This window comes from Erythrolamprus reginae, chromosome 3 (genome assembly GCF_031021105.1).
Source record: "Erythrolamprus reginae isolate rEryReg1 chromosome 3, rEryReg1.hap1, whole genome shotgun sequence".
Taxonomy (NCBI): Eukaryota; Metazoa; Chordata; class Lepidosauria; order Squamata; family Dipsadidae; genus Erythrolamprus; species Erythrolamprus reginae.
The window spans coordinates 6,287,051-6,311,708 of record NC_091952.1 but is presented as its reverse complement, the minus strand read 5'-3'; the positions used below and the strand labels follow the sequence as shown (position 1 = coordinate 6,311,708).

Here is a 24,658-nt window from a genome sequence, read left to right as displayed (position 1 = left end):
ATCCCAGCGACCGGTGAGGTCCCACAGAGTTGGTCTCCTTAGGGTCCCGTCGACCAAACAATGTCGGTTGGTTGGACCTAGGGGAAGAGCCTTCTCTGTGGGAGCCCCGGACCTCTGGAATCAACTCCCCCCAGAGATTCGCACTGCCCCATCCCTCCTTGCCTTCCGAAAGAGCTTAAAACCTCATCTTTGCTGCCAGGCTTGGGACTCTTAGATCTTCCCCTGATCACTGAATGCCTTAAGTATGATTGCTGAATGTTTGGTTAATAAGTCAATTTTCTTCTCTAATTGTTTTTAATATTGTAGTACTAATTGGATTGTATTACTGTTCTTTTTTAATATATGCTGTGAGCCGCCCCGAGTCCTCGGAGAGGGGCGGCATACAAATACAATACAATAAAATAAATAAATTTTAAAAAAGGCAACCAAAGGTTCAGAATATTGCAATCCAATATTTGGTTATTGAAACCGATGTCCAAGTGCCGCCTCTCTGTTGGTTGAGGCAGGCAGGGTTCCCTTGGGTCCCATTTGTTGGGGGTCAGGGGAACGGGAGGGTTTTGCCTTCTCTTTCTGCTCAAGATCCCCATGTACAATTGGTGGGCCGCTGTGTGACACAGAATGCTGGACTCGATGGGCTTTGGCCTGATTCCGCATGGCTCTTCTTAGGTTCTTAATATTTTGCTTTGTGCAAGAATATCATCCCCTAACCCCCAACATTTTACCCTTAGACTGTCCACGGTTGACCTTTCCAGATTCCTAAGAGGTCAGTAAGGGGCGTGCATAAGTGCATAGAGTGCCTTCCAACCCCTGTCCTATTGTCTCTCCTATATCCCACAGAAACATCGAAGTCTGACGGCAGAAAAAGACCTCATGGTCCATCTAGTCTGCCCTTATACTATTTCCTGTATTTTATCTTAGGATGAATATAAGTTTATCCCAGGCATGTTTAAATTCAGTTACTGTGGATTTATCTACCACATCTGCTGGAAGTTTATTCCAAGGATCTACTACTCTTTCAGTAAAATAATATTTTCTCATGTTGCTTTTGATCTTTCCTCCAACTAACTTCAGATTGTGTCCCCTTGTTCTTATGTTCACTTTCCTATTAAAAACACTTCCCTCCTGGACCTTATTTAACCCTTTAACATATTTATAACATATATCTTCTCTTCTATCCCTATATCTTTCTTCTTTCTTTTCTTCTATCCCTATATCTTTCTTCTATTTCTCTTCTCTTCTATCCCTATATCTTTCTTCTATTCTCTCGTTGATTAATTTTATCCTATTCTCTCTCTTCTATTCTTTCTCTAATTCTATTTCCTCAAAGGTGTCCTCTATTACCTTCATTGTGTATTATTGTGTATTGGACAAAATAAATAAATAAAACAAATTATTGCACCTCCTGCTGGTCATGCAGGTTAATGACAGCACAAAAATAATAATAATAAGAGTTTTTCTCATTTTATTTTTCTCCGTTCTCCACAGTAGCGCTCCTGTCTGCTAAGAGGGGGAGAAAAGAGGCCATCAGTCCCCAAGGAACCATAGAGAAGTCCTGTAGGAATTAAGTACCAAAGAAATTGGCAGGACATAACGTAGGAGGAGGCAAAGAAAGGCAACTTTAGGACCTGTGGACTTCAGCTCCCAGAATTCCTGAGACAGCGTTGCTGTCTCAGGAATTCTGGGAGTTGAAGTCCGCAGGTCCTAAAGTTGCCATAACAACAACAACAAAAAAGATAAGTTTTCAATCTGCTGTAGATACTTGGGGCAGGTTTTCTCTGAAGCTACCAGTTCAAACCCAGCCCACTTGTCCAACAGGGAGAGGACGAAACCCAACCCTTCTGCAGCCGTCCTGAACCGATACATCCCTTTCCGACGCGGAGCAAAACCTAGAACTCGGTCATCTTTTTGTGCGTGTCCGCTTTCCTCTGCTCCTGCTGAAGGGTGGCTTCCAAAGCCCGCAGCTCGTCCAGTTTCTTGTGGGCGCCGGAGAGCTTCTCTTCCAGCTTCGTGGTGGCGACGGTGTGCCTAAATATCGTGGAGAGAGAGAGAGAAAGAGAGAGATCAGGAGTGGGACAGGCAGCGCTCGGGTGTTGTGGCCCACCAGTGGCTAGTGCAGCTGATAGCGGATCCCGTTCGAGAGGAAACTGACGGTGACACACCAGCGCCAGTGCAGCCGGCATCCGAGTCGGACAGCGAGTGTTCTGCTCGTGCGCTTCCGACCTACAAAGTGTTTCCGGTGACAATTCAAAGTGTTGGTCATGACCTTTAAAGCCCTACATGGCTTTGGACCAGACTACCTCCGGAACCGCCTGCTACCGCACGAATCCCAGCGACTGATAAGGTCCCACAGAGTTGGCCTTCTCCGGGTCCCGTCAACTAAACAATGTCGTTTGGCGGGCCCCAGGGGAGGAGCCTTCTCTGTGGGGGCCCCAGCCCTCTGGAAACCAACTCCCCCCGGAGATTAGAATTGCCCCCCCCTCCCTGTCTTTCGTAAACTACTCAAGACTCATTTATACCACCAGGCATGGGGGAGTTGAGATAGAAACAAAGAAACATAGAAGACTGACGGCAGAAAAAGACCTCATGGTCCATCTAGTCTGCCCTTATACTATTTCCTGTATTTTATCTTACAATGGATATATGTTTATCCCAGGCATGTTTAAATTTAGTTTCTGTGGATTTACCAACCACGTCTGCTGGAAGTTTGTTCCAAGGATCTACTACTCTTTCAGTGAAATAATATTTTCTCACATTGCTTTTGATCTTTCCCCCAACTAACTTCAGATTGTGTCCCCTTGTTCTTGTGTTCACTTTCCTATTAAAACCACTTCCCTCCTGAACCTTATTTAACCCTTTAACATATTTAAATGTTTCGATCATGTCCCCCCTTTTCCTTCTGTCCTCCAGACTATACAGATTGAGTTCATTAAGTCTTTCCTGATACGTTTTATGCTTAAGACCTTCCACCATTCTTGTAGCCCGTCTTTGGACCCGTTCAATTTTGTCAATATCTTTTTGTAGGTGAGGTCTCCAGAACTGAACACAGTATTCCAAATGTGGTCTCACCAGCGCTCTATAAAAGGGGATCACAATCTCCCTCTTCCTGCTTGTTATACCTCTAGCTATGTAGCCAAGCATCCTACTTGCTTTTCCTATTGCCCGACCACACTGTTCACCCATTTGGAGACTGTCAGAAATCTCTACCCTTAAATCCTTCTCTTCTGAAGTTTTTGCTAACACAGAACTGCCAATGCAATACTCAGATTGAGGATTCCGTTTCCCCAAGTGCATTATTTTACATTTGGAAACATTAAACTGCAGTTTCCATTGCTTTGGCCATTTATCTAGTAAAGCTAAATCATTTACCATATTACAGACCTCTCCAGGAATATCAACCCTATTGCACACTTTAGAGTCATCGGCAAATAGGCAAACCTTCCCTACCAAACCTTCCCCTATGTCACTCACAAACATATTAAAAAGAATAGGACCCAGAACAGACCCTTGTGGCACACCGCTTGTAACCTGACCCTGCTCAGAATACTCGCCATTAACAATAACTCTCTGATGTCTATGCTTCAGCCAGCTTGAAATCCACTGAACTATCCAGGGATTAAGTCCAATCTTCACTAATTTATCTATCAGCTCTTTATGTGGAACCGTATCAAAGGCTTTGCTGAAGTCCAGATAGGCAATATCCACGGCACCACCTTGATCCAACACCTTTGTGACACAGTCAAAGAAATCAATGAGATTAGTCTGACATGATTTGCCTTCAGTAAAGCCATGCTGATTTGGGTCCAATAAGTTATTGTTTTTTAGGTGCTGATTTATCCTCTTTTTGAGTAGAGTCTCCATCATTTTAACTATAACTGATGTCAAGCTAACTGGCCTGTAGTTACCAGCTTCTTCTCTACTGCCCTTCTTGTGGATAGGCACAACACTGGCCATTCTCCAATCCTCAGGAACATCTCCTGAGGATTGGCATCCGACTTGGCATCCGAGTCGGACAGCGAGTGTTCTGCTCGTGGGCTTCTGATAAATTCCAATCCCCGGGAAATTTATTATTTATTTATTGGAACTCGGGACCTAGGACTCGGGGCGGCTCACAACATATCAAAAAAGATAGCAATACATCTAAAAAACCCAATTAATATGATTAAAAAGACTTTTAAAAAAACCCTTCAATATAATTTAAAAGCATTCATCATCATCATCATTATTATTTTATTATTATTATTTATTAGATTTGTATGCCGCCCCTTTTGGAGACTTGGAGTGGCTCACAACAAAAACAACAATGTGACAAATCCAATATATTAAAAGACATCTAAAAACCCATTATTAAAACCATGCAACACAATCATACCATACATAAACAATATAAGCCCAGGGGTATTTTAATTTCCCCATTCCCCATAGGTGGGCTTAAGAAAGGCAAGGAGGGTGGGGGCAGTTCTAATCTCTGGGGGGAATTGATTCCAGAGGGCCGGGGCCGCCACAGAGAAGGCTCTTCCCCTGGGGCCCGCCAGATGTTATGGTTGGCTCTGGCCCAGCTCCTGCTCCAAGGAATGTGGAAGTGGATGCAGGGGAAACATCAACATGTCACCCAGGGGAAGAGCCTTCTCTGTGGCGGCCCCGACCCTCTGGAACCAGCTCCCCCCGGAGATTAGAACTGCCCCCACCCTCCTTGCCTTTCACAAACTCCTTAAAACCCACCTTTGCCGTCAGGCATGGGGGAACTGAGACATCTCCCCCGGGCCTATACATTTTATACATGGTATGTTTGTGTGTATGCTTGCTTTTGATAATGGGGTTTTTAGTGTTTTTTAAATTATATTAGATCTGTACTTACATTGTCTTTGTTATTGTTGTGAGCCGCCCCGAGTCTACGGAGAGGGGCGGCATACAAATCTAATAAATAATAATAAAATAATAATAATTGCCCCAGCTCAGCTCCAACGTGCACGTGTGTGCTGGCCAGTTGATTTTTGGCTTGCACAGAGGCTCTGGGAGACGTTTTTGGCTTCCAGAAAGCCTTTAGGGGGATGAGGGGAGGCATTTTTACCCTCCCCAGGCTCCAGGGAAGCCTTTGGAGCCTGGGGAGGGCAAAATACGAGCTTACTGGGCCTACCAGAAGTTGGGAAAGAGGCCAGCATGGTTCTTCTTATGTTCTTATGTATCCCTCTCCCGCCCACTGGACGTCCCCCTTACCGCCCGACGTTGCGTGCCAAGGCCTCGCGGATCCCTCGGATGTCCCTCTGGGTCTGCTCGATTTTCTCCACCGTCTGGAAGAGGCGGACGTTCAGCGCCTTCTTGGTGTCCTTGCTGGCGTGGTAGATCTCCTTGCTACTCCTCTCTAGCGGGGGCAGCTTCCCTCCCGGTGTCCCCTCAGAGTCCTGGCCCTGCTGCAGCTTCTCGTTTAGGAAATCGAACACGTTTCGGGGTTTGGGGTTCTGCCGCCGGACGCGGGCCGGGTTCTTGCCTTTCGCCCTCCGTTTCCTGGGCTTGGAGGGGTCCAGCTTCCCCTCCCTCTTCTTTTGCAAGATCTCCGCACACTGGTCCAGCGATTTCCCCTTGGGGAGCACGACGGCTAATATGGGCTCGATCCGGCCCTCGGAGTTTTTGCCCAGGCCTGCAAGAGGAAAAACGACACGGGCAGTGAGGGGCTCCTACGAGTACGGTCAGGTACGCGGAACCGGTAGAAATTTTTTGCTCAGGTATGCAGAACCGGTATATGAATATGCCAAAATCTATAGGCTAACAATTGACTTGTCAGGCTGGAAAGATTCAGAATATTTTGAAATTTGGGATAGATGCAGTGACGGGCTCCTACGGGTATGGTCAGGTACGCAGAACCGGTAGAAAAGTTTTGAATTTTTTTTGTTCTGGTCTCTGGGGATGTTTTTAGTTTTAGTTTAGTTTTATTGGATTTAGTTTTATTGGATTTATATGCCGCCCCTCTCCGAAAACTCGGGGCGGCTAACAGCAATCATAAATAGCATACAATAATAATCCAATACTAAAAGCGAATTAAAAACCCCTTAATATTAAAAAACAACAACAACAAACAAACATACATACAAACATACCATACATACAATTGTAAAGGCCTAGGAGGAAAAGGAATCTCAATTCCCCCATGCCTGGCGACAGAGGTGGGTTTTAAGTAGCTTGCGAAAGGCAAGGAGGGTGGGGGCAATTCTAATCTCTGGGGGGAGTTGGTTCCAGAGGGCCGTGGTCCCCACAGAGAAGGCTCTTCCCCTGGGTCCCGCCAAGCGGCATTGTTTAGTTGATGGGACCCGGAGAAGACCCACTCTGTGGGACCTACCGTATATACTCGAGTATAAGCCGACCCGAGTATAAGCCGAGGCACCAATTTTTGCCACAAAAACTGGGAAAACGTATTGACCCGAGTATAAGCCGAGGTTAGAAAATGCAGTGGCTACTGGTAACTTATAAAAATGGAAAACAATAAAATTACATTAATTGAGACATGTTTTAGAATATTTATTTTAAAGAAAACCAGTAAACTAGCTCTGTAAATTTAAAAGAGGGTAAACAAATTAACAATATTAACAATAAATTAAAAAGTAAAAAAGTAGCTCGATCAGCAACAAAGCTAAAACCTAAGAGTTAAAATCCTTCAAAACTGGATTCCTTCTCATCATTAATTGGATTTACATTATTGTTCTGTTTTTATATATGCTGTGAGCCACCCTGAGTCCTTGGAGAGGGATGGCATACAAATCCAATTAAATAAATAAACAAACAAACAAACAAATAAATAAGTGTATCCAAAGAAGGGCTTCAGCATTAGCTGCTGTGAGGTTATCAGCATAGAAAACCAAATAGATAGATAGATAGATAGATAGATATAGATAGAAAGATAGACAGACAGACAGATAGAAAAATAGATAGATAGATAGATAGATAGAAAGAAAAATAGATAGATAGAAAAATAGATAGATAGAAAGATAGAAAAATAGATAGATAGATAGATAGAAATAGATACAGATAGATAGATAGACAGACAGATAGATAGAAAAATAGATAGATAGATAGATAGAAAAATAGATAGATAGAAAAATAGACAGATAGAAAAAGAATTCCTGTCTAGCTCTGCCTCATAACACATTATTAGATCCTATCCAAGCAAGGACAGCAACTACCACAAAATACCATTTTTTAAACAGTTTCAATCCTTTCAAAGGAGGGGGAGGAGAATCTGATAGCAGGGGGCCTTTTTAATCCAACTAAGGGCAATGCAGAGAGAGCAAGGAATAGTTACTGTAAACCTGTTGACAAATACACACAGGGAGTAAAAAAAAAAAAGCCTCTGGGTTTCAGCAAGAGGTAGCTGGCTTTTTTCACGGTGGGGGGGGAGAGGGGGCATGCACACACACACACACACACACACACACACACACGACCTCACCGGCTTCCCATTGCTTTTTTCCCCTCTCGGTTGGAGCAAATGGCTGCCTCCTTTGCTTGAGCCAGGGAGAGGAACTACGGTGTGCGAGAGGGGACAAAAGCTGGTGCCTCCTCGCTCTGGCTCAAGCAATGGCGCCCTCGTGTGGTGACTTTGTCGATGACCCGAGTATAAGCCGAGGTTGTGTTTTTCAGCCCATTTTTGGGCTGAAAAACTCGGCTTATACTCGAGTATATACGGTAACTGGTCGCTGGGATTCGTGCGGCAGAAGGCGGTCCCTGAGATAATCTGGTCCGGTGCCATGAAGGGCTTTATAGGTCATAACCAACACTTTGAATTGTGACCGGAAACTGATTGGCAACCAATGCAGACTGCGGAGTGTTGGTGTGACATGGGCATGACTGCTCTCGCAGCTGCATTCTGCACGATCTGAAGTTTCCGAACACTCTTCAAAGGTAGCCCCATGTAGAGAGCGTTACAGTAGTCGAGCCTCGAGGTGATGAGGGCATGAGTGACTGTGAGCACTCATTTTTCTATTGCAGTAAATGAGGTTGAATGTGTATAATTTTAGAAAAGCTGTGTGTTTCGTACGTTTGTGTGCGTACACATACAATTTATATACAGTGATCCCTCGTTTTTCGCTGGAGATGCGTTCCAAGACCACCCGCGAAAGACGAATTTCCGTGAAGTAGAGGAAAGATTTCAGTTTGTTTTTGCTTTCTATAAATGCGCAGAAGCAAAACCGCTGGGGATGTGCGTGTATAGCACTCGCGCACGCAAGACAACTGAAACTGCATGCGCAGCACACCGGTAGTAGCAGTAGTAGCAACTCACCCCTGAGTGTACACCTTATTCCCTCCACCCCACAGGACCCACCACTCACCTTTACCAAGCTCGTACCCCATCTGGGCCATGAGTTTGGAGCCAATGCCACGCGTGTGGGCTTCCCAGCTGCCGAAGGCCGAAAGGCAGCTGGACGTCCCTTCGCCGTTCTCCGGAATGCTGCCGTCAATGACTGGAAACAGGAAGGGGGGGAAAAAAGAGATTAAGGGCAGAAAGTGGCATTCTGGGAGCTGAAGTCCACCCATCTTAAAGGATGTATTTTACTGTATATACCACGTTGCTCAGCTTGCGTCTGAGCCATCCAGCTAGGACTTCTTGGAACCCTGGCATTCCCTGAATGCCCTCACTCTGCTAAGCAAATAATTCCCTCAACACTGTCAAACTATTTACTGTCTATTATTGCACTATTGGGGACCTTTTGGGACCCAAAAAAACGCCTTGCACCAAAGGCCTTTTTTTTTAACCCACTCCTGAGGCTTTTTGGCCCCATTTTTTGGCTTTTTTGCCCATTTGTTTTGGCTTTTGGGGCCCATTTTTGAAGGGTTTTTTTGGTCCCCCTTTCAAGGCTTTTTTCCTGCCCATAAATGGGGTGAAAAAACCCACCGAAAAATGGGCCAAAAAAAAAGCCTTGAAAACAGGCAGACAAAAAGGCTGAAAAAAGTGCTGAAAATGGGGCGTGCAGAGGCCAAAACCCTTTTTCTTGTTTTCCTCTTCTAAATTTAGGACCTCTTATAGTTCAAAAAATACGGCAACCTTCAATTTACAAGCATTTGTTTAGTGACTGTTCAAAGTTACAACAGCACTGAAATAAAAATAAAAATAAAATGACTGTGGGCTACTTTCTCCACCTTTGACAATTGCGGCCTTCCCCTTCGTCACATGATCACAATCGGACACTTGGCAATGGGCTCATATTTATGACGGTCACAATGTCCCGGGTTCATATGATCCCCTTTTGCGACCATCAGACAAGCAAGGTCCAGGGGGAAGCTAGATTCACTTAGCGTCCGTGTTGCCAACTTAACAACTGCAGTGCTTCGCTTAACAAATGGGAGCAAGATTCGCTGAACAATAGCCTTGCTTAGCGATGGAAATTTTGGGCTCAATTGTAGCCTAAATTCTAGGTTCTATCATATCTCAAGACCTAAAATGGTCACCTAACATCAAAAACATCATCAAAAATTTAATAGATTTAATGTACTCTATTAAAGAAACATTTAAATATGTTAAAGCCTTAAATAAGGTCCAGGAGGGAAGTGTTTTTAATAGGAAAGTGGACAAAAGAACAAGGGGACACAATCTGAAGTTAGTTGGGGGGAAAAGATCAAAAGCAACATGAGAAAATATTATTTTACTGAAAGAGTAGTAGATCCTTGGAACAAACTTCCAGCAGACGTGGTAGATAAATCCACAGTAACTGAATTTAAACATGCCTGGGATAAACATATATCCATCCTAAGATAAAATACAGAAAATAATATAAGGGCAGACTAGATGGACCATGAGGTCTTTTTCTGCCATCAATATTCTATGTTTCTAAAAAAGCACAACAAAGAATGTTCTTTCTGCGCCAGCTCAGGAAGCTCAAACTGCCCAAGGAGCTGCTGATCCAGTTCTACAGAGGAATCACTGAGTCTGTCATCTGCACCTCTATCACTGTCTGGTTTGGTGCTGCAACCCAACAGGACCGACACAGACTTCAGAGGACAATCAGAACTGCAGAAAAAGCAATGGCTGCCAACCTGCCTTCCACTGAGGATCTGTACACTGCACGAGTCAAAAAGAGGGCGGGGAAAATATTGACTGACCCCTCACATCCTGGACACAAACTGTTTCAACTCCTACCCTCAAAACGTCACTAGAGAGCACTGCACACCAAGACAACTAGACACAAGAACAGTTTTCCCCCGAACGCCCTCACTCTACTAAACAAATAATTCCCTCAACACTGTCAGACTTTCTACTAAATCTGCACTTCTATTCTACTAGTTTTTCTCATCATTCCTTTCACCCATTTCCTCCCATGTTGACTGTATGACTGTAACGTTGCTTGTATCCTAAGATTTTTATTAATATTGCTTCTTCATTGCTTATGTGACCCCTATGACAATCATTAAGTGTTGTACCACATGATTCTTGACAAATGTCTCTTTTTCTTTTATGTACGCTGAGAGCATATGCACTGTGTGTCCAATCACACTTGGCCAATAAAATTCTATTCTATTCTATTCTATTCAATTCAATTCTATTCCATTCCACATTCTATTCTATATTCTATTCCATATTCTATTCTATTCTATTCTATTCTAGCCGTAAATCAAAGACTACCTGCACGGTGGCCAAAGAGGGATTTGGAGGGTACAAGCAGCCGATTAGGAGTAAAATAAGTGCAGTAACTACAGGGCAGCGGGGAAGTCAGAAAATCCGAGAACGGAGCCGCACCGTGTTTTACCTTTAGCGTAGGCAGAGCTATCCAGTCCATCCCCTTCGGACTCAGAGGAGGAAGAGGTCTCCTCGCTGCGGAGCGGAGGAATGATGCCGTCCCCTTCCACCACCGCTTCCTTCAGGAGCAGCGAGTCAAACTTCACGGTGTAATAACCGCTGTCAATGTCTGAGAAAGGAAAATAATAATAATAAATTAATAATTTCTTAGATTTGTATGCCGCTCCTCTCCGCAGACTCAGGGCGGCTCACAACAATAATAATTAACAATACGACAATGTAACAAATCTAATATTTAAAAAAACATCTAAAACCCCGTCATTTAAAACCATGCAACATAAGCGTACCATACATAACTATATAAGCCTGGGGGAGATGTCTCAATTCCCCCATGCCTGGGGGAAAGCAAGTTAAAAGCATTCATCATCATCATTATTATTATTTTATTATTATTATTAGATTTGTATGCCGCCCCTCTCTGGAGACTTGGAGTGGCTCGCAACAAAAACAACAATGTGACAAATTCAATATATTAAAAGACATCTAAAAACACATGATTAAAACCACGCAACACAATCATACCATACATAAACAATATAAGCCCAGGGGTATCTTAATTTCCCCATGCCTGACGACATAGGTGGGTCTTCAATAGCTTCCGAAAGACAAATAGGGTGGGGGCAGTTCTGATCTCTGGGGGGAGTTGATTCCAGAGGGCCAGGGCCGCCACAGAGAAGGCTCTTCCCCTGGGGCCCGCCAGATGACATTGTTTAGTCGACGGGACCCGGAGAAGGCCAACTCTATGGGACCTTATCGGCCGCTGGGATTCGTGCGGCAGAAGACTGTTCCAGAGGTATTCTGGTCCGATGCCATGGAGGGCTTTATAGGTCATTACCAAAATGGAGATTATTCACGTTATTTACATTCTGCATTAATTATTTCTATCAATAACTCAATAGATAAAGAATTCTATTCTATTCTATTCTTTTTGGGGAAAATGTGTTTGGTACTCATTGTTTTTGTTACTCATCGTGCCTTCAGGAATCAATAACGATGTGTACCAAGGTAACACTACAGTAATCCCTCGCTACTTTGCGGTTCATCTTTTGCGGATTCGCTACTTCATGGGTTTTAAATCCATTAAATCCATTGAAAATTTTAAAGCCATTAAAAATTCATAAAATTCTTCTACAGTACTACTGTACTCTATTAAAGAAACAGGTAGGATATCACACGTAGTTCCAGCTGAGAAACATTATAGAATGACTGTTTTTAATGCAAAGGGTGGGTTTTAAAAGTCCAAATACTCATTAAATACATTAAAAATATCTTTCCTCTACTTCACGGAAATTCGTTTTTCACGGTTGGTCTTGGAATGCATCCCCTGCAAAAAATGAGGGATTACTGTATTACTAACACCACTTCCTCCTCCTATAGTCCCTACAACACCCTGCAAGGTGTATTGGGCTGAAAGAGAGTGATGGGCCCAAAGTCACCCGGTTGGCTTTTGGGCCTAAGGCAGGATTAGAACTACTGTACATGGCAATGGACCAGAGTACCTCCGGAACCGCCTGCTACTGCATGAATCCCAGCGACTGATAAGGTCCCACAGAGTTGGCCTTCTCCGGGTCCTGTCGACTAAACAATGTCATTTGGCGGGCCCCCAGGGGAAGAGCCTTCTCTGTGGTGGTCCCGGCCCTCTGGAACCACCTCCCCCCGGAGATTAGAACTGCCCCCACCCTCCCTGTCTTTCGTAAACTACTCAAGACTCACTTATATCGCCAGGCATGGGGGAGTTGAGACTTTTTTAGACTTTGTTTTATGTTTGGTATGAATGTGCTGTTTGGGTTTTTTTAAATAATGATAGGGTTTTATATGTTTTTTAATATTAGATTTGTTCCAGTACTATTGTTTTTATTACTGTTGTGAGCTGCCCCGAGTCTTCGGAGCGGGGCGGCATACAAATCTAATTAATAATAATAATAATAATAATAATAATAATAATAATAATAATAACAACTCAAAGTCTATAGGTGATTGGCTGGCTGGGGAATTCGGGGAATTTATCATTCTTAAAAGTTGTTGAGATCAAGAAACACTGAGTTAAAAGCAGGAGTGGGCTTTTGCCTGGACTGGGAGGAACGCAGTTCCGGTAGCAAAATTTGGTTTAAAAAATGGTTTAAAAAATGAGCTGCTTCAGGTCTCCAGAAGCTTCTAAATCAATGAGCCAAGGAAACTTAAAACAAAAAAGAGCAAACTTGGAATCTGGCAGCAAATCTAGGAGAAAAAAATGTTAGCTCTGGACAGATCACCTGTGTGTTTTTGTGCTGTCCCTAGAGACAGAGATAGTTGGGCTGTATTTAGGCATGTTTCCTTAAGATATTGCATTAGAGGAAATGTAGTGAAATTGCACTCTGGGTAATGTAGTTTTACATGTGACCACATTTATGTATTCCTATTGGCTCTGACTCGGGATGAGGGGTAATTGGAGAGAACATTCCAGAGGGTCTTTGTCTTCACTCACTAAGCCAGCCAGCATGTAGATGCTACACCTAGAGCCTGGGTAAATTCAACCTCTTTTTACCTGCACAATGGGAAAGATTATACTGCAGAAGAATCGCATTGTAACTGTGAGTTATTGTGAGAATGCCTGTAATAAAATGATCCGTGATATCTCGTTGTGCTGAGTTATCTGACTGGGAAAAGTTGAACTTGTACCAGAACAGTTTTCTTAAAACGAGCAAATAACCCACAACACCTGGCTGCAGTTAAGGGGTCCTCAATTCTAGCCCAGAGTTCTACCTGTCCCAGATGTGACTACCAGCATCCTATAGACTCTTCCTACAATGAAACCCCTGGGGTATGTGCTGAAAGCGACCTCACCTGTGATTTTAGCAGCGTACCAGATCCCATCCTGGTGTCTCGCCAGGCAGGCTGACCCCACAGCTAGACAACTGAGGTGAGGCTCTTCGAAGGGGCGCAGCTCCTCGATGCATACCACCTGCCCGTGGGAAAACCTGCCAGGAACACCAGGGAGAGGGAGAGTCCATGGTTAAGGGCCTTGGTTTCAAAACTACCAACTTTAGAGAAAGTGCAGGAGAGAGCAACCAGGATGATAGAACAGAACATAATTCCCTAAGAAGAGCCATGCTGAATCGGGCCAAAGCCCAATGAGTCCAGAATTCTGTGTCACACAGTGGCACACCAAGTGTCCATTTTATTTATTTATTTACTTATTTATTAGATTTGTATGCCGCCCCTCTCCGTAGACTCGGGGATCCATGGGGATCTTGAGCAGAAAGAGAAGGCAAAATCCCTCCCTTTCCTTTGACCCCCAACAAATGGGACCCAAGGGAATCCTGCCTGCCTCAACCAACATAGAGGTGGCACTTGGACATCCGTTTCAATAACCACCGATACACTTGGCATCCATTAATCTATCTAATCCTCCTTTGAAGCTATCCAGCCTGACAGCTGTCACGACCTCTTCTGGAAGGGAATTCCATAAACCAATGACCCTCTGGGTGAAGAAATATTTCCCTTTATAAGGGGACTGGAAACTAAAAAATACGAAGAGAGGTTGCATGAACTGGGCATGGACCAGGGGGGACATGATAGCAATCTTCCAATACTTGAGAAGCTGCCACAGAGAGGAGGGGGTCAGGCTATTCTTCAAAGCACCAGAAAGCCAGACAAGGAACAATGGATAGAAACTGACCAAGGAGAGATTCAATCTGGAAGTAAGAAAGAACTTTCTGACGGTGAGAGCAATCAACTAGTGGAACGATTTGCCAACGGAGGTTGTGAACGCTCCAACACTTGACACTTTCAAGAGAAGATTGGACTGCGATTTGTCTGCGGTGGTGTAAGGTCTCCTGCTCGAGCAGGGGGTTGGACAAGAGGACCTACAAGGTCCCTTCCAACTCTAATAAAATAAATAAGTGATGTCCCTTCAGCCAGACAATGTCGACTGGCGGGGCCTAGGGGAAGAGACTTCTCTGTGGTGGCCCTGGCCCTCTGGAACATAGAAACATAGAAGATTGATGGCAGAAAAAGACCTCATGGTCCATCTAGTCTGCCCTTATACTATTTTCTGTATTTTATCTTAGGATGGATGGATGATTAAGGCAGGCATATTTAAATTCAGTGACTGTGGATTTACCATCCACGTCTGCTGGAAGTTTGTTCCAAGCATCTACTACTCAAATATTTTCTCCCGTTGCTTCTGATCTTCCGCCCAACTAACCTCAGATTGTGCCCCCTTGTTCTTGTGTTCACTTTCCTATTAAAAACACTTCTCTCCCGAACCTTATTTAACCCTTTAACACATTTAAATGTTTCAATCGTGTCCCCCCTTTCCTTCTGTCCTCCAGATTATAGAGATTGAGTTCATTAAGTCTTTCCTGATACGTTTTATGCTTAAGACCTTCCACCGTTTGTGTAGCCTGTCTTTGGACTCGTTCAATTTGATCAATCTCTTTTTGTAGGTGAGGTCTCCAGAACTGAACACAGTCTTCCAAATGGGGTCTCACCAGCGCTCTATACAGTGGGATCACAATCTCCCTCTTCCTGCTTGTTATACCACTGGCTATGCAGCCAAGCATTCTACTTGCTTTCCTTACTTACACCCGGCACGAGGCTGCCTCCCATACACTGCACCAGAGAGAGAAACCCAGAGGGAATGGCAGGAAACTGGCTGGGCCTTCGTGCCACTCTCTAATTTCCTGGAAATATTTTCCAGGCTGGGGTTCTTTTTTTAAATTATTATTACTATTACTATTACTATTATTATTTGTGGCTAGCTCTGGCCCAGCTCCCGCCCCAAGGACTGTGGATGTGGGGGAGACATCCACATGTTGCAGGCCTGTTTTGCCTCCGGTGGAATCTGCTGATGAAGGCTCCTCTGACCAAGAAGACATGAGTGACAGGGAGGAGGAGAGTATGGCAGACAGCTCAGGAGATCAATTATCTAGCTCCTCCTTGGATTCAGAACAAGAGTTAATGATACAGCCACCCATGCGGAGAGCGATGCATAGGCAACAACAACTGAGATATTATTATCAAAGAAAATGAGGCCACCTGTGGTTGGGTGGGGCTGTGGTAATTAGTGAGGCTGCTATAAATAGCAGCCTGTGGGTTTGGCCATTGTGGAGGATTATCTGATAGAAACATAGAAGTCTGACGGCAGAAAAAGACTTCATGGTCCATCTAGTCTGCCCTTATACTATTTTCTGTATTTTATCTTAGGATGGATATATGTTTATCCCAGGCATGTTTAAATTCAGTTACTGTGGATTTATCTACCACATCTGCTGTTGTGATTGTTGTGTTTCATGACTGCTTTGCTGACTTTGACTTTTTGTGTGCTGATTTTTCCCCACTTTGAAACTAAACCAGAGCAAAGTGTGTTTCACTTTGTGGAAGAAGAAGGACTGTGAATTGCCTCACAGGTGCAAGCTAAGTATCACAGAACTGATAAGGGACTTGTACCAATTACCAGTTTGTTTGGAGACGAGGGCTCTTTGCTATACCAAAAGAGGGCTTGGTTTAAGTGAATTTTCATTATAAAGAACATTGTTTTGAATTTTCAAACGTGTGTCTGAAATTTGTACCTGTGCATTTTTGGGAGGATTCTACCAGAGAGCCCGACAGAACACTGCCGAAAGAAGAAGGTGAGGTGAGGGGAATCAAAAATATCCAAAACTTTAATGCTTAAAAAAGAAAAGAAAAAAGGAGAACTTTGAGGAGGCAAGGAGGAGCATGTGCCTCCCATACACTGGGCACGAGGCTGCCTCCTATACACTGCACCAGAGAGAGAAACCCAGAGGGAATGGCAGGAAACTGGCTGGGCCTTCGTGCCACTCTCTAATTTCCTGAAAAATTTTCTAGGCTGGGGTTCAATTATTATTATTATTAATAATAATAATATTAATATTAATAATTAATAATTAATTATTTATTAATTAATTAATAAATAATTAATAATTAATATTAATTATTATTATTATTATTATTATTATTATTATTATTATTAACAACACAGCAAACGAGATCACTATGCTGGATTTCATATTTCATCACCAGTCGGGCGCTTCCCAAGCACCTAGGACTGCGTGATGTAGCGGCGAATTATGTTTGCCGATCCCAGTAAAGCGGCCTTTTGCAATTGACAGATGGAGATTTTGTCAATTCCGATGGTTTTCAAATGTCCGCTGAGATCCTTTGGCACTGCACCCAGCGTGCCAAGTACCACTGAGACCACTTTCATGGGCTTATGCCAGAGTCATTGCAGCTCGATTTTTAGATCTTCGTATTTCACTAGATAATAATAATAATAATAATTATTATTATTATTTTATTTATTAGATTTGTATGCCACCCCCCTCCGTAAAAAATGGTTCTTAAGAAGGGGCTAAAAAATCTTGAACACCTGGTTCTTATCGAGAAAAGTTCTTAAGTAGAGGCATTCTTAGGTAGAGGTACCACTGTATCTATATCCAGACAGTATCATGGTATCCCACCCCTGCTACCAGTCGATCTACTTACCGGCAATTCTCCTTAAACCGACATTTGTCATCCAGGAAAAAGGGACACGGCTTCAAAGACTTGTGAGTCGGGTAGAGATAAAGCACCCTAACTCCGGGCCCTCCATCTTCCAAACATTCACTACCTACGATCATCGCATTGTGATACTCCAGGGTTCCCCAGGAACTGTAGTAAGGAGCTTTCACTTTCATCCCGCTGGCTATTTCTTCTTCTTCTTCTTCCTCCTCCTCCTCTTCTTCATCACCCACCCCAGCTCTGTCCTCCTGAGTCCTTAATGGACCGGCCTCTCCCTCTATTTGTTCAATGGCTTCCTTAAAGGCAGCATATTCGTCGTTGACGTTTGGGTGGCCAGCTGCTGCCCCACCACTTGGTGGAGGATGGGTGGACGAAGGCGTGGAAAGCGCCTCAGTGTCCAAAACCGAACAAAGCTTGCTTTTTTTCACAGATAAGAGGCTGGCTTCGGTCAGTTCTATCAGCTGTCTTAAATCCGTCTGCAGCTGGATTAGATCGGCCTGTTGTGTTGGGTCCGGCTCTGCTGTCAAGGCCAAGTCCACCTGCTGCAACTGAGCGTTGTAAGTCTGAATCGCCGTTTCCAAGCTCTCCTCGTCCATGGCTCCGTTCCTTTTCTTTGAGAATTCAGCGCATTTTCAGTTTAACAGGCAATAGAGAAATAACGATATTCACCCAACCTTTTAGTTCATGGTAGCGTTTGGTTTTTTTCTTTTACATCCAAGCTCATGTCACTGCAAGAGAAAAAGATAATTGTCAGGAGGTTCATACTACTTTTCAGGAAAAGCTTTTGCAATTCTGTACAGAGGAACCTGAGACACTGAGTAGGTTACAAAGCAATATTACAGGTGGTCCTCAGCTTACGCTCACAATGAGACTCAAAATTTCCTTTTTTCTTTTTTCAAAATTTCTCATGCAGAGCAAGGCGGCTGCTAAGAGTTGTGCTACTTATCTTATTTATTTATTTGTTTGTTTGTTCGTTCGTTCCTTCATTCATTCATTCATCCATTCAATGTTTTAATGCCGCCCTGCTCCTTAGACTCAGGGCGGGCTTACAACATGTTAGCAATAGCATTTTTAAACAGAGCCAGCCTATTGCCCCCACAATCCGGGTCCTCATTTTATCCACCTCGGAAAGATGGAAGGCTGAGTCAATCTTCAGCAGGTGATGAGATTTCAACCGCTGACATGCAGATCTAGCAGTCAGCTTTAGTGGCCTGCAGTACTGCACTCTATCCACTGTGTCCTCTCATAATAATAATAATAATAATAATAATAATAATAATAATAATAATAATAATAATAATAATAATTTCAATTCAATTCAATTCATTAGATTTGTATGCCGCCCCTCTCTGAAGACTCGGGGTGGCTCACAACAATAATAAAACAATATTATAACGAAACAAATCTAATATTAAAAACATCTAAAACCCCATCATTTAAAACCATGTAGCACACACATACCAAACATGAAATATAAAAGCCTGGGGGAGATGTCTCAGTTCCCCCATGTCTGGCGATACAGATGGGTCTTAAGTAATTTGCGAAAGACAAGGAGGGTGGGGGCAATTCTAATCTCTGGGGGGAGTTGATTCCAGAGGGCCAGGGCCGCCACAGAGAAGGCTCTTCCCCTGGGGCCCGCCAAACGACATTGGTTAGTCGACGGGACCCAGAGAAGGCAACTCTGTGGGACCTTATCGGCCACTGGGAGAAGGCGGTTCCAGAGGTATTCTGGTCCAATGCCATGTAGGGCTTTAAAGGTTATTACCAACACTTTGAATTGTGACCGGAAACTGATCGGCAGCCAGTGCAGGCCACGGAGTGTTGCAGAAACGTGGGCGAATCTAGGAAGCCCCACGATAGCTCTCGCGACCGCATTCTGCACGATCTGAAGTTTCCGAGCACTTTTCAAAGGTAGCCCCATGTAGAGAGCGTTGCAGTAATCGAACCTCAAGGTGATGAGGGCATGAGTGACTGTGAGCAATGACTCCCTGTCCAAATAGGGCCGCAACTGGTGCACCAGGTGAACCTGGGCAAACGCCCTCCTTGCCACAGCCGAAAGATGGTGTTCCAATGTTAGCTGTGGATCGAGGAGGACACCCAAGTTGCAAACCCTCTCTGAGGGGGTCAATGATTCCCCCCCCCCCCCGCCAGGGTAATGGACGGACAGATAGAATTGTCACATTTGTTAAGTGAATCCTGTGGTTGTTAAGCAAATCTGGCTTCTCCCACTGACTTTGCTTGTCAGATGCTAGATGGGAAGGTTATAAAGGGGTGGGGGGTCATGTGACCCTAGGACAGTGCAACTGTCAAGCCCAAATGTTATCATGTGACCACAGGGATGCTGCAATGTTCGTTAAGTGTGAAACTGTTCAGAAGTCTTTTTTTTAGTGCTCTTGGGGTCCAAATGGTCACTAAACAAATGTTTGTAAATTGAGGACAACCTGTATTGGGAAATTACAAAGATAAACATCTCAAAAGCACCAGGACATTTATTCCATCTTCTAAAACTGTGGAAAATTTGCCATAAAATCTGCCCAAGTGTTACTGACTCCTGAAATGAAGAACAAATCACATCAAGTGCCTTTCATATACCATAGATAACAACTGCAATCCACTTATAGCTTCCCTCCTCCCTTGCGGTGTGCCCTTTACAGGCATTAAAACAATTCCTGATATGAAGGGATTAAAATTTCCTGCTGTTGATTTTTCTTAATTTTTGAAGAAATGAATTTTTTAAAATGTTTTTAAATTTTTTATTCCTTTCCACAAATTCCATTTTATACACCTTAAAATATATCAATAAAATACATATACATCTTCAATATTTCATAAACCAATCTTAATTTGCATCTTTTTCAATACCGATTACCTAACCCAACACTCCTCTCTTGAACCTTCATCTCCTCTTCCTACTACTTTCTACTAATGTATCCCTCTTTTCTGACCATTAAAGTTATGAGTGGGTATGATTGTATAATATCGATTGTTTTTAAGAAAATGGGTTTTAGCTAAAGTTTTAATTATTAGATTTGTTTTTGTGTTGTTTTATTGTTGTTGTGAGCCGCTCCGAGTCTTCAGAGAGGGGCGGCATACAAATCTAATAAAATTATTATTATTATTCCTTCTCTCCATTCATCGTCTATCTCTACATTTCTGCTTCTTTCCACTCCTCTAACTCCCCTTTCTAACTTCCTCTTCTTCCCTTTAAAACCGTTCCTCAGTGTCCCCCAATCTCAATCCATTTATATTTTTTTAAACTAAATTTTATTAATTTTTAATAACACATACACACTACATAAAAGACAGTGCACAGTAATGCGTGGTCCCACCACCCAAGATCATTGAGACCCCTCCACCAAAATGAGGTTGTAATTTTTAATATTATTTTAAACCAGGAACATTACCATATTTACAAATTATAGACTAACTTATATTCAACCAACTGATATGCTTATTTTTATATTAGTGGCAAACAATTATTTTTGTTTCATTTCTGTTTATAATTTATATAACCTTGGCATATTTTATGCCCCTCTAATGCCACCTAATCCTCTAATTTTGCCTCCTGGGACAACCACCAATTAATTCAATTTTTATTCTTAATGTATTGCTACTCCTTAATTTTAATGGTTAATTATAATCTCCTGTGCCACTTAATTTTCTGGCTTATTGCTTCCTCTTTTTCTAGCATTTTTACTTATCTATCTTTTTTGTGTGTGAATTTTTGTGGTTGGTATTAAGTGGCCCAGGAGCAAAGGCAGGAAAGAAAAGGGGGAAACTCCAGCTGGTCTCTGGGCAGAGAAAAGAATTATGACTGTTTTTCCTCCCTTTTATTCTTCACGCCCGGCAGCTTCTGCCTTGTGAGCCAGACAGAAATTCAACAGGAAAAGCCCCAGCAAAAATAAAATGAAATAAAATAAAATAAATAAAATAGATTTGCGAACGGATAGGAAGAGGCCTCGTTCCAAGCTAGACCTTTCTTTCCTTTGCAGTCAACTCAGATCAAAAACAAGAGAGAAGTCTTAGCCCACCGAAGACAATGGACTCATCTCCCATCATCCACAGCCATATGGGTCCACTGGAGGGTGGAGGAGACGACTAGCGTTGTGGAGACGGGGCTTCTGGACGCGGGGTCGGCCTGGAGACCAACGAAAGCTCCCGCTCGCCACCCAAGCGAGGGGAAAGCGCTAGGCCAGCACGACCTCCCCGCCCCAACGACGGACGGCTTTCCCCCCTTTCAGTATCCAATGTCCGCCATGACGGCTCTCGGAATCCGCCTCCGTTTCCGGTCTCCTGTATGACCATAGAGAGAATCCAACCGGAAATGGCTCCGCCTCCCTCTTCTTTCCTTCTCTGACTATGGTTTATACGCGACCGGAAATGGCTCCGCCTCCCTCTTCTTTCCTTCTCCCTCTATGGTTTATAACCGGGCGAAGCCGACCGAAAATGGCTCCGCCTCCCTCTTCTTTCCTTCCTTGTCCATGGTTTTCTGCCCGGCGATGCGAGAGAGGGCGTGGCGTGGAGACGCAGAGGCTCATGGGGAACGTGGTTTTTTTACAGCCATCCGGACGCCGTGGCCGGTGGGGACGGGACTCCATTTCCCAGGGTGCCTCGCACGAGCGGGGCGGACTGAGGAAGAAGCCCATAAGGAAAGCGAGCAGGAGCCGTTAAACCGAATTCACCCCTCCCCTTGTAAAGTGCCCGGTAAGTGTCCGGCGCCGCCCTCCTGCGGGGGGGAGGGGGAATCACGGGGACAGCGAAACCCCAAGGGGGAAGGCGGGACCACAATCCCCATCTCGCAGGTGGGAAAGGCATCCGGGTGGGTTGGATCCAGAAACGACTTGGGAGCAAAGGAAATCACTCTGTGCATGATCAGGAGCTCTCTTGACACTTCCCAGAGGAAGCTGAACGGCCAATAGGGTTGCATGGATAAGAAAGCAAAGAGCAGGAAATATCTTGCTGGGATAATATATATATACATTTGGTTCCAATTGTGCAGGGAGTCCTCGACTTACGACCACACTTGAGTGGTGGTGGGGGAAGGCTCACAGTTGTGTTGCTAAGCGAGACGTTGGTTAAGCTAGATTTACAATATTTCTTGCCCCGGTTGTTAAGTGAATGGCTGTGGTTGTTCAGTTAGTAATGTGTGTGTGTGAAATGAACACAGCGTCACCATCGACTTTGCAGGTCAAAGGAAATCACTCTGTACATGCCCAGGGGCCTCTTGACAATTCCCAGAGGAAGTTGAACAGCCCATGCGTTTGCATGGATAAGAAAGCAAAGAGCAGGAAATAATAATAATAATAATGATAATGATAATAATAATAATAATGATTTATTAGACTTGTATACTGCCCCTCTCCGAAGACACGGAGCAGCTCACAACAAAATACAAAGCACAAATCTAATATTAAAAACAATTATAAAAACCCATTATAAAACAGTCATACCATCCAACTAAACCATACCTAAAATGAAACAGCTAAGGGTCAGCTATTGCCCCAAGCTTAGCGGCATAGGTGGGTTTTCAGTAGTTTGCGAAAGGCAAGGAGAGTGGGGGCAGTCCTGATCTCCGGGGGAAGTTGATTCCAGAGGGCTGGGGCCGCCACAGAGAAGGCTCTTCTCCTGGGGCCCGCCAGACGACATTGTTTTGGCAGAAGGCGGTCCCGAAGGTATTCTGATCCAATGCCATATAGGGCTTTATTCCTATATATATATGAAGTGATATATAAGTCTAAATGTTATTGCTATTGCTGTCTGTCTGTCTGTCTAGCTAGCTAGCTATCATCTAAGTGCTATATATTCCTAGATAGATAGATAGATAGATAGATAGATAGATAGATAGATGATAGATAGAAAGAAAGAAAGAAATAGCACTTAGATGATAGCTAGCTAGCTAGCTAGCTAGCTAGACAGACAGCAATAGCAATAACATTTAGACATATATCACTTCACAGGGCTTTCCAGCCCTCTTTAAGTGGTTTACAGAATCAGCCTCTTGCCCCCAACAATCTGGGTCCTCATTTTACCCCCCTCGAAAGGATGGAAGGCTGAGTCAGCCTTGAGCCTGGTGAGATTTGAACTGGTGAACTTGCAGTACTGCACTCTAACCACTGCGCCACCGTGGCTCACAGGTCGCAAAGGGGAATCAAATGATCCCAGGACCTGGCAGTTTGCAAAAGGATTGTTGCTGCCACCTGTTGTACATGTTTCGGTGTGTATGCCGCTCTGGTTGTATAATAACGCAACCTCTCCCTCTAGTTGCATTGCATGCTTAGGGAAAGGGTCTATGTTAGTTTCCTTGAAAGAAGTGTGGAATTTCTCTAGTGTGCAAAAGGTTGATCTCTAATGGCAAGATTACAGGTAGTTCTTGCTTTAGGACTGCTACTGGGACCAGAATTTCCATTGCACAGGAAGGCAGCTGTTAAGTGAGATGCACCGTTTTACTACCTTTGTAAGTTGAGAGTTGTAAGTTATAATACCTTTACAACCAATGGGGGGATTCAAATTTTTTTACTACCAGTTCTGTGGGTGGGGTGTGGCTTGGTGGGCGTGGCAGGAGCACAGTTATTGCAAAATCCCCATTTCCTCCAATCAGCTGGGACTTGAGAGGCACAGAATAGAAGGGAAGGCAGCCAGTCAGAGGTGGTATTTACCGGTTCTCCAAACCACTCAAAATTTCTGCTACCGGTTCTCTAAAACGACTGTATTTTTCAGAGTATAAGACGCACCTAGATTTTACAAGTGGAAAACAAGGAAAAAAGTACAGTGTTCCCTCGATTTTTACGGGGGATGCATTCTGAGACCGCCCAGGAAGGTCGAATTTCCACGGAGTGGAGATGCGGAAGTAAATATACCATTTTCCAGAATTGTGCATAGGATATCCGTGCTGCCATAATTATGTGGGTAATGCCATGAAAGAAAGAGCCTAATTCTTTGTTGCACTTCCAACAGGTCAAATTCATATTTGGGTAATTTTTTTCTAATCTGGAGGGAGCTAAATACTACCTATAGAGCATCTTATAGTAATTTTCTTTAAAAGATATCAGGTATACATTTGTATTAAATTATTGAAATGTTTTCTTTTAAAAATTGGGAAACATTAATAAACATTATTATTTTTTTAAATGATGAAACTGTTGCCAGCGAAGCGCCTGTTTTTGTGCTGCTGGGATTCTCCTGAGGCTCCCCTCCATGGGAAACCCCAGCTCCGGACTTCCGTGTTTTTGTGATGTTGCAGGGGAATCCCAGCAGCGCAAAAACGGGTGCTTCGCTGGCAACGGAAGTCCGGAGGTGGGGGTTTCCAGCGAGGGGAGCCTCAGTGAAATCACAGCATCGCAAAAACACAGAGGTCCGGAGGTGGAGTTTCGAGGACTT

The 24,658-nt window shown here is 43.8% G+C and overlaps 1 protein-coding gene across 2 annotated transcripts; it reads right to left on the bottom strand.

The window, feature by feature from the left end:
* Positions 1-1,439: 1,439 nt before the first annotated feature.
* On the bottom strand, positions 1,440-21,744 carry ZGPAT (zinc finger CCCH-type and G-patch domain containing). 2 transcript variants are annotated; one of them, XR_011558500.1, is made up of 8 exons: positions 21,313-21,620; positions 17,267-18,009; positions 13,604-13,737; positions 10,731-10,889; positions 8,319-8,450; positions 5,215-5,635; positions 1,697-2,025; positions 1,440-1,632 (listed from the first exon to the last, which is right to left on the bottom strand). XR_011558500.1 is itself a non-coding variant. In XM_070744423.1 (7 exons), the coding sequence occupies exons 2-7, from the start codon at positions 17,875-17,877 to the stop codon at positions 1,887-1,889; spliced, it is 1,596 nt and encodes a 531-aa protein (XP_070600524.1). In that variant the 5' UTR covers positions 17,878-18,009; positions 21,313-21,744; the 3' UTR covers positions 1,440-1,886. The 2 variants fall into 2 exon arrangements, 1 of the variants encoding a protein (XP_070600524.1); XM_070744423.1 differs by having other exon boundaries at positions 1,440-2,025; positions 21,313-21,744.
* Between the last annotated feature and the right edge of the window lie 2,914 nt (positions 21,745-24,658).

Excerpts from the sequence above, each read along its gene's own strand:
- ZGPAT (XM_070744423.1), bottom strand. The coding sequence starts at position 17,877 with ATGGACGAGGAGAGCTTGGAAACGGCGATTCAGACTTACAACGCTCAG. Across the intron at positions 13,738-17,266 it reads CGGTTTAAGGAGAATTGCCG|GTTTTCCCACGGGCAGGTGG; the intron begins GTAAGTAGATCG and ends TGTTCCTGGCAG. Across the intron at positions 8,451-10,730 it reads TAGCTCTGCCTACGCTAAAG|TCATTGACGGCAGCATTCCG; the intron begins GTAAAACACGGT and ends TCCTGTTTCCAG.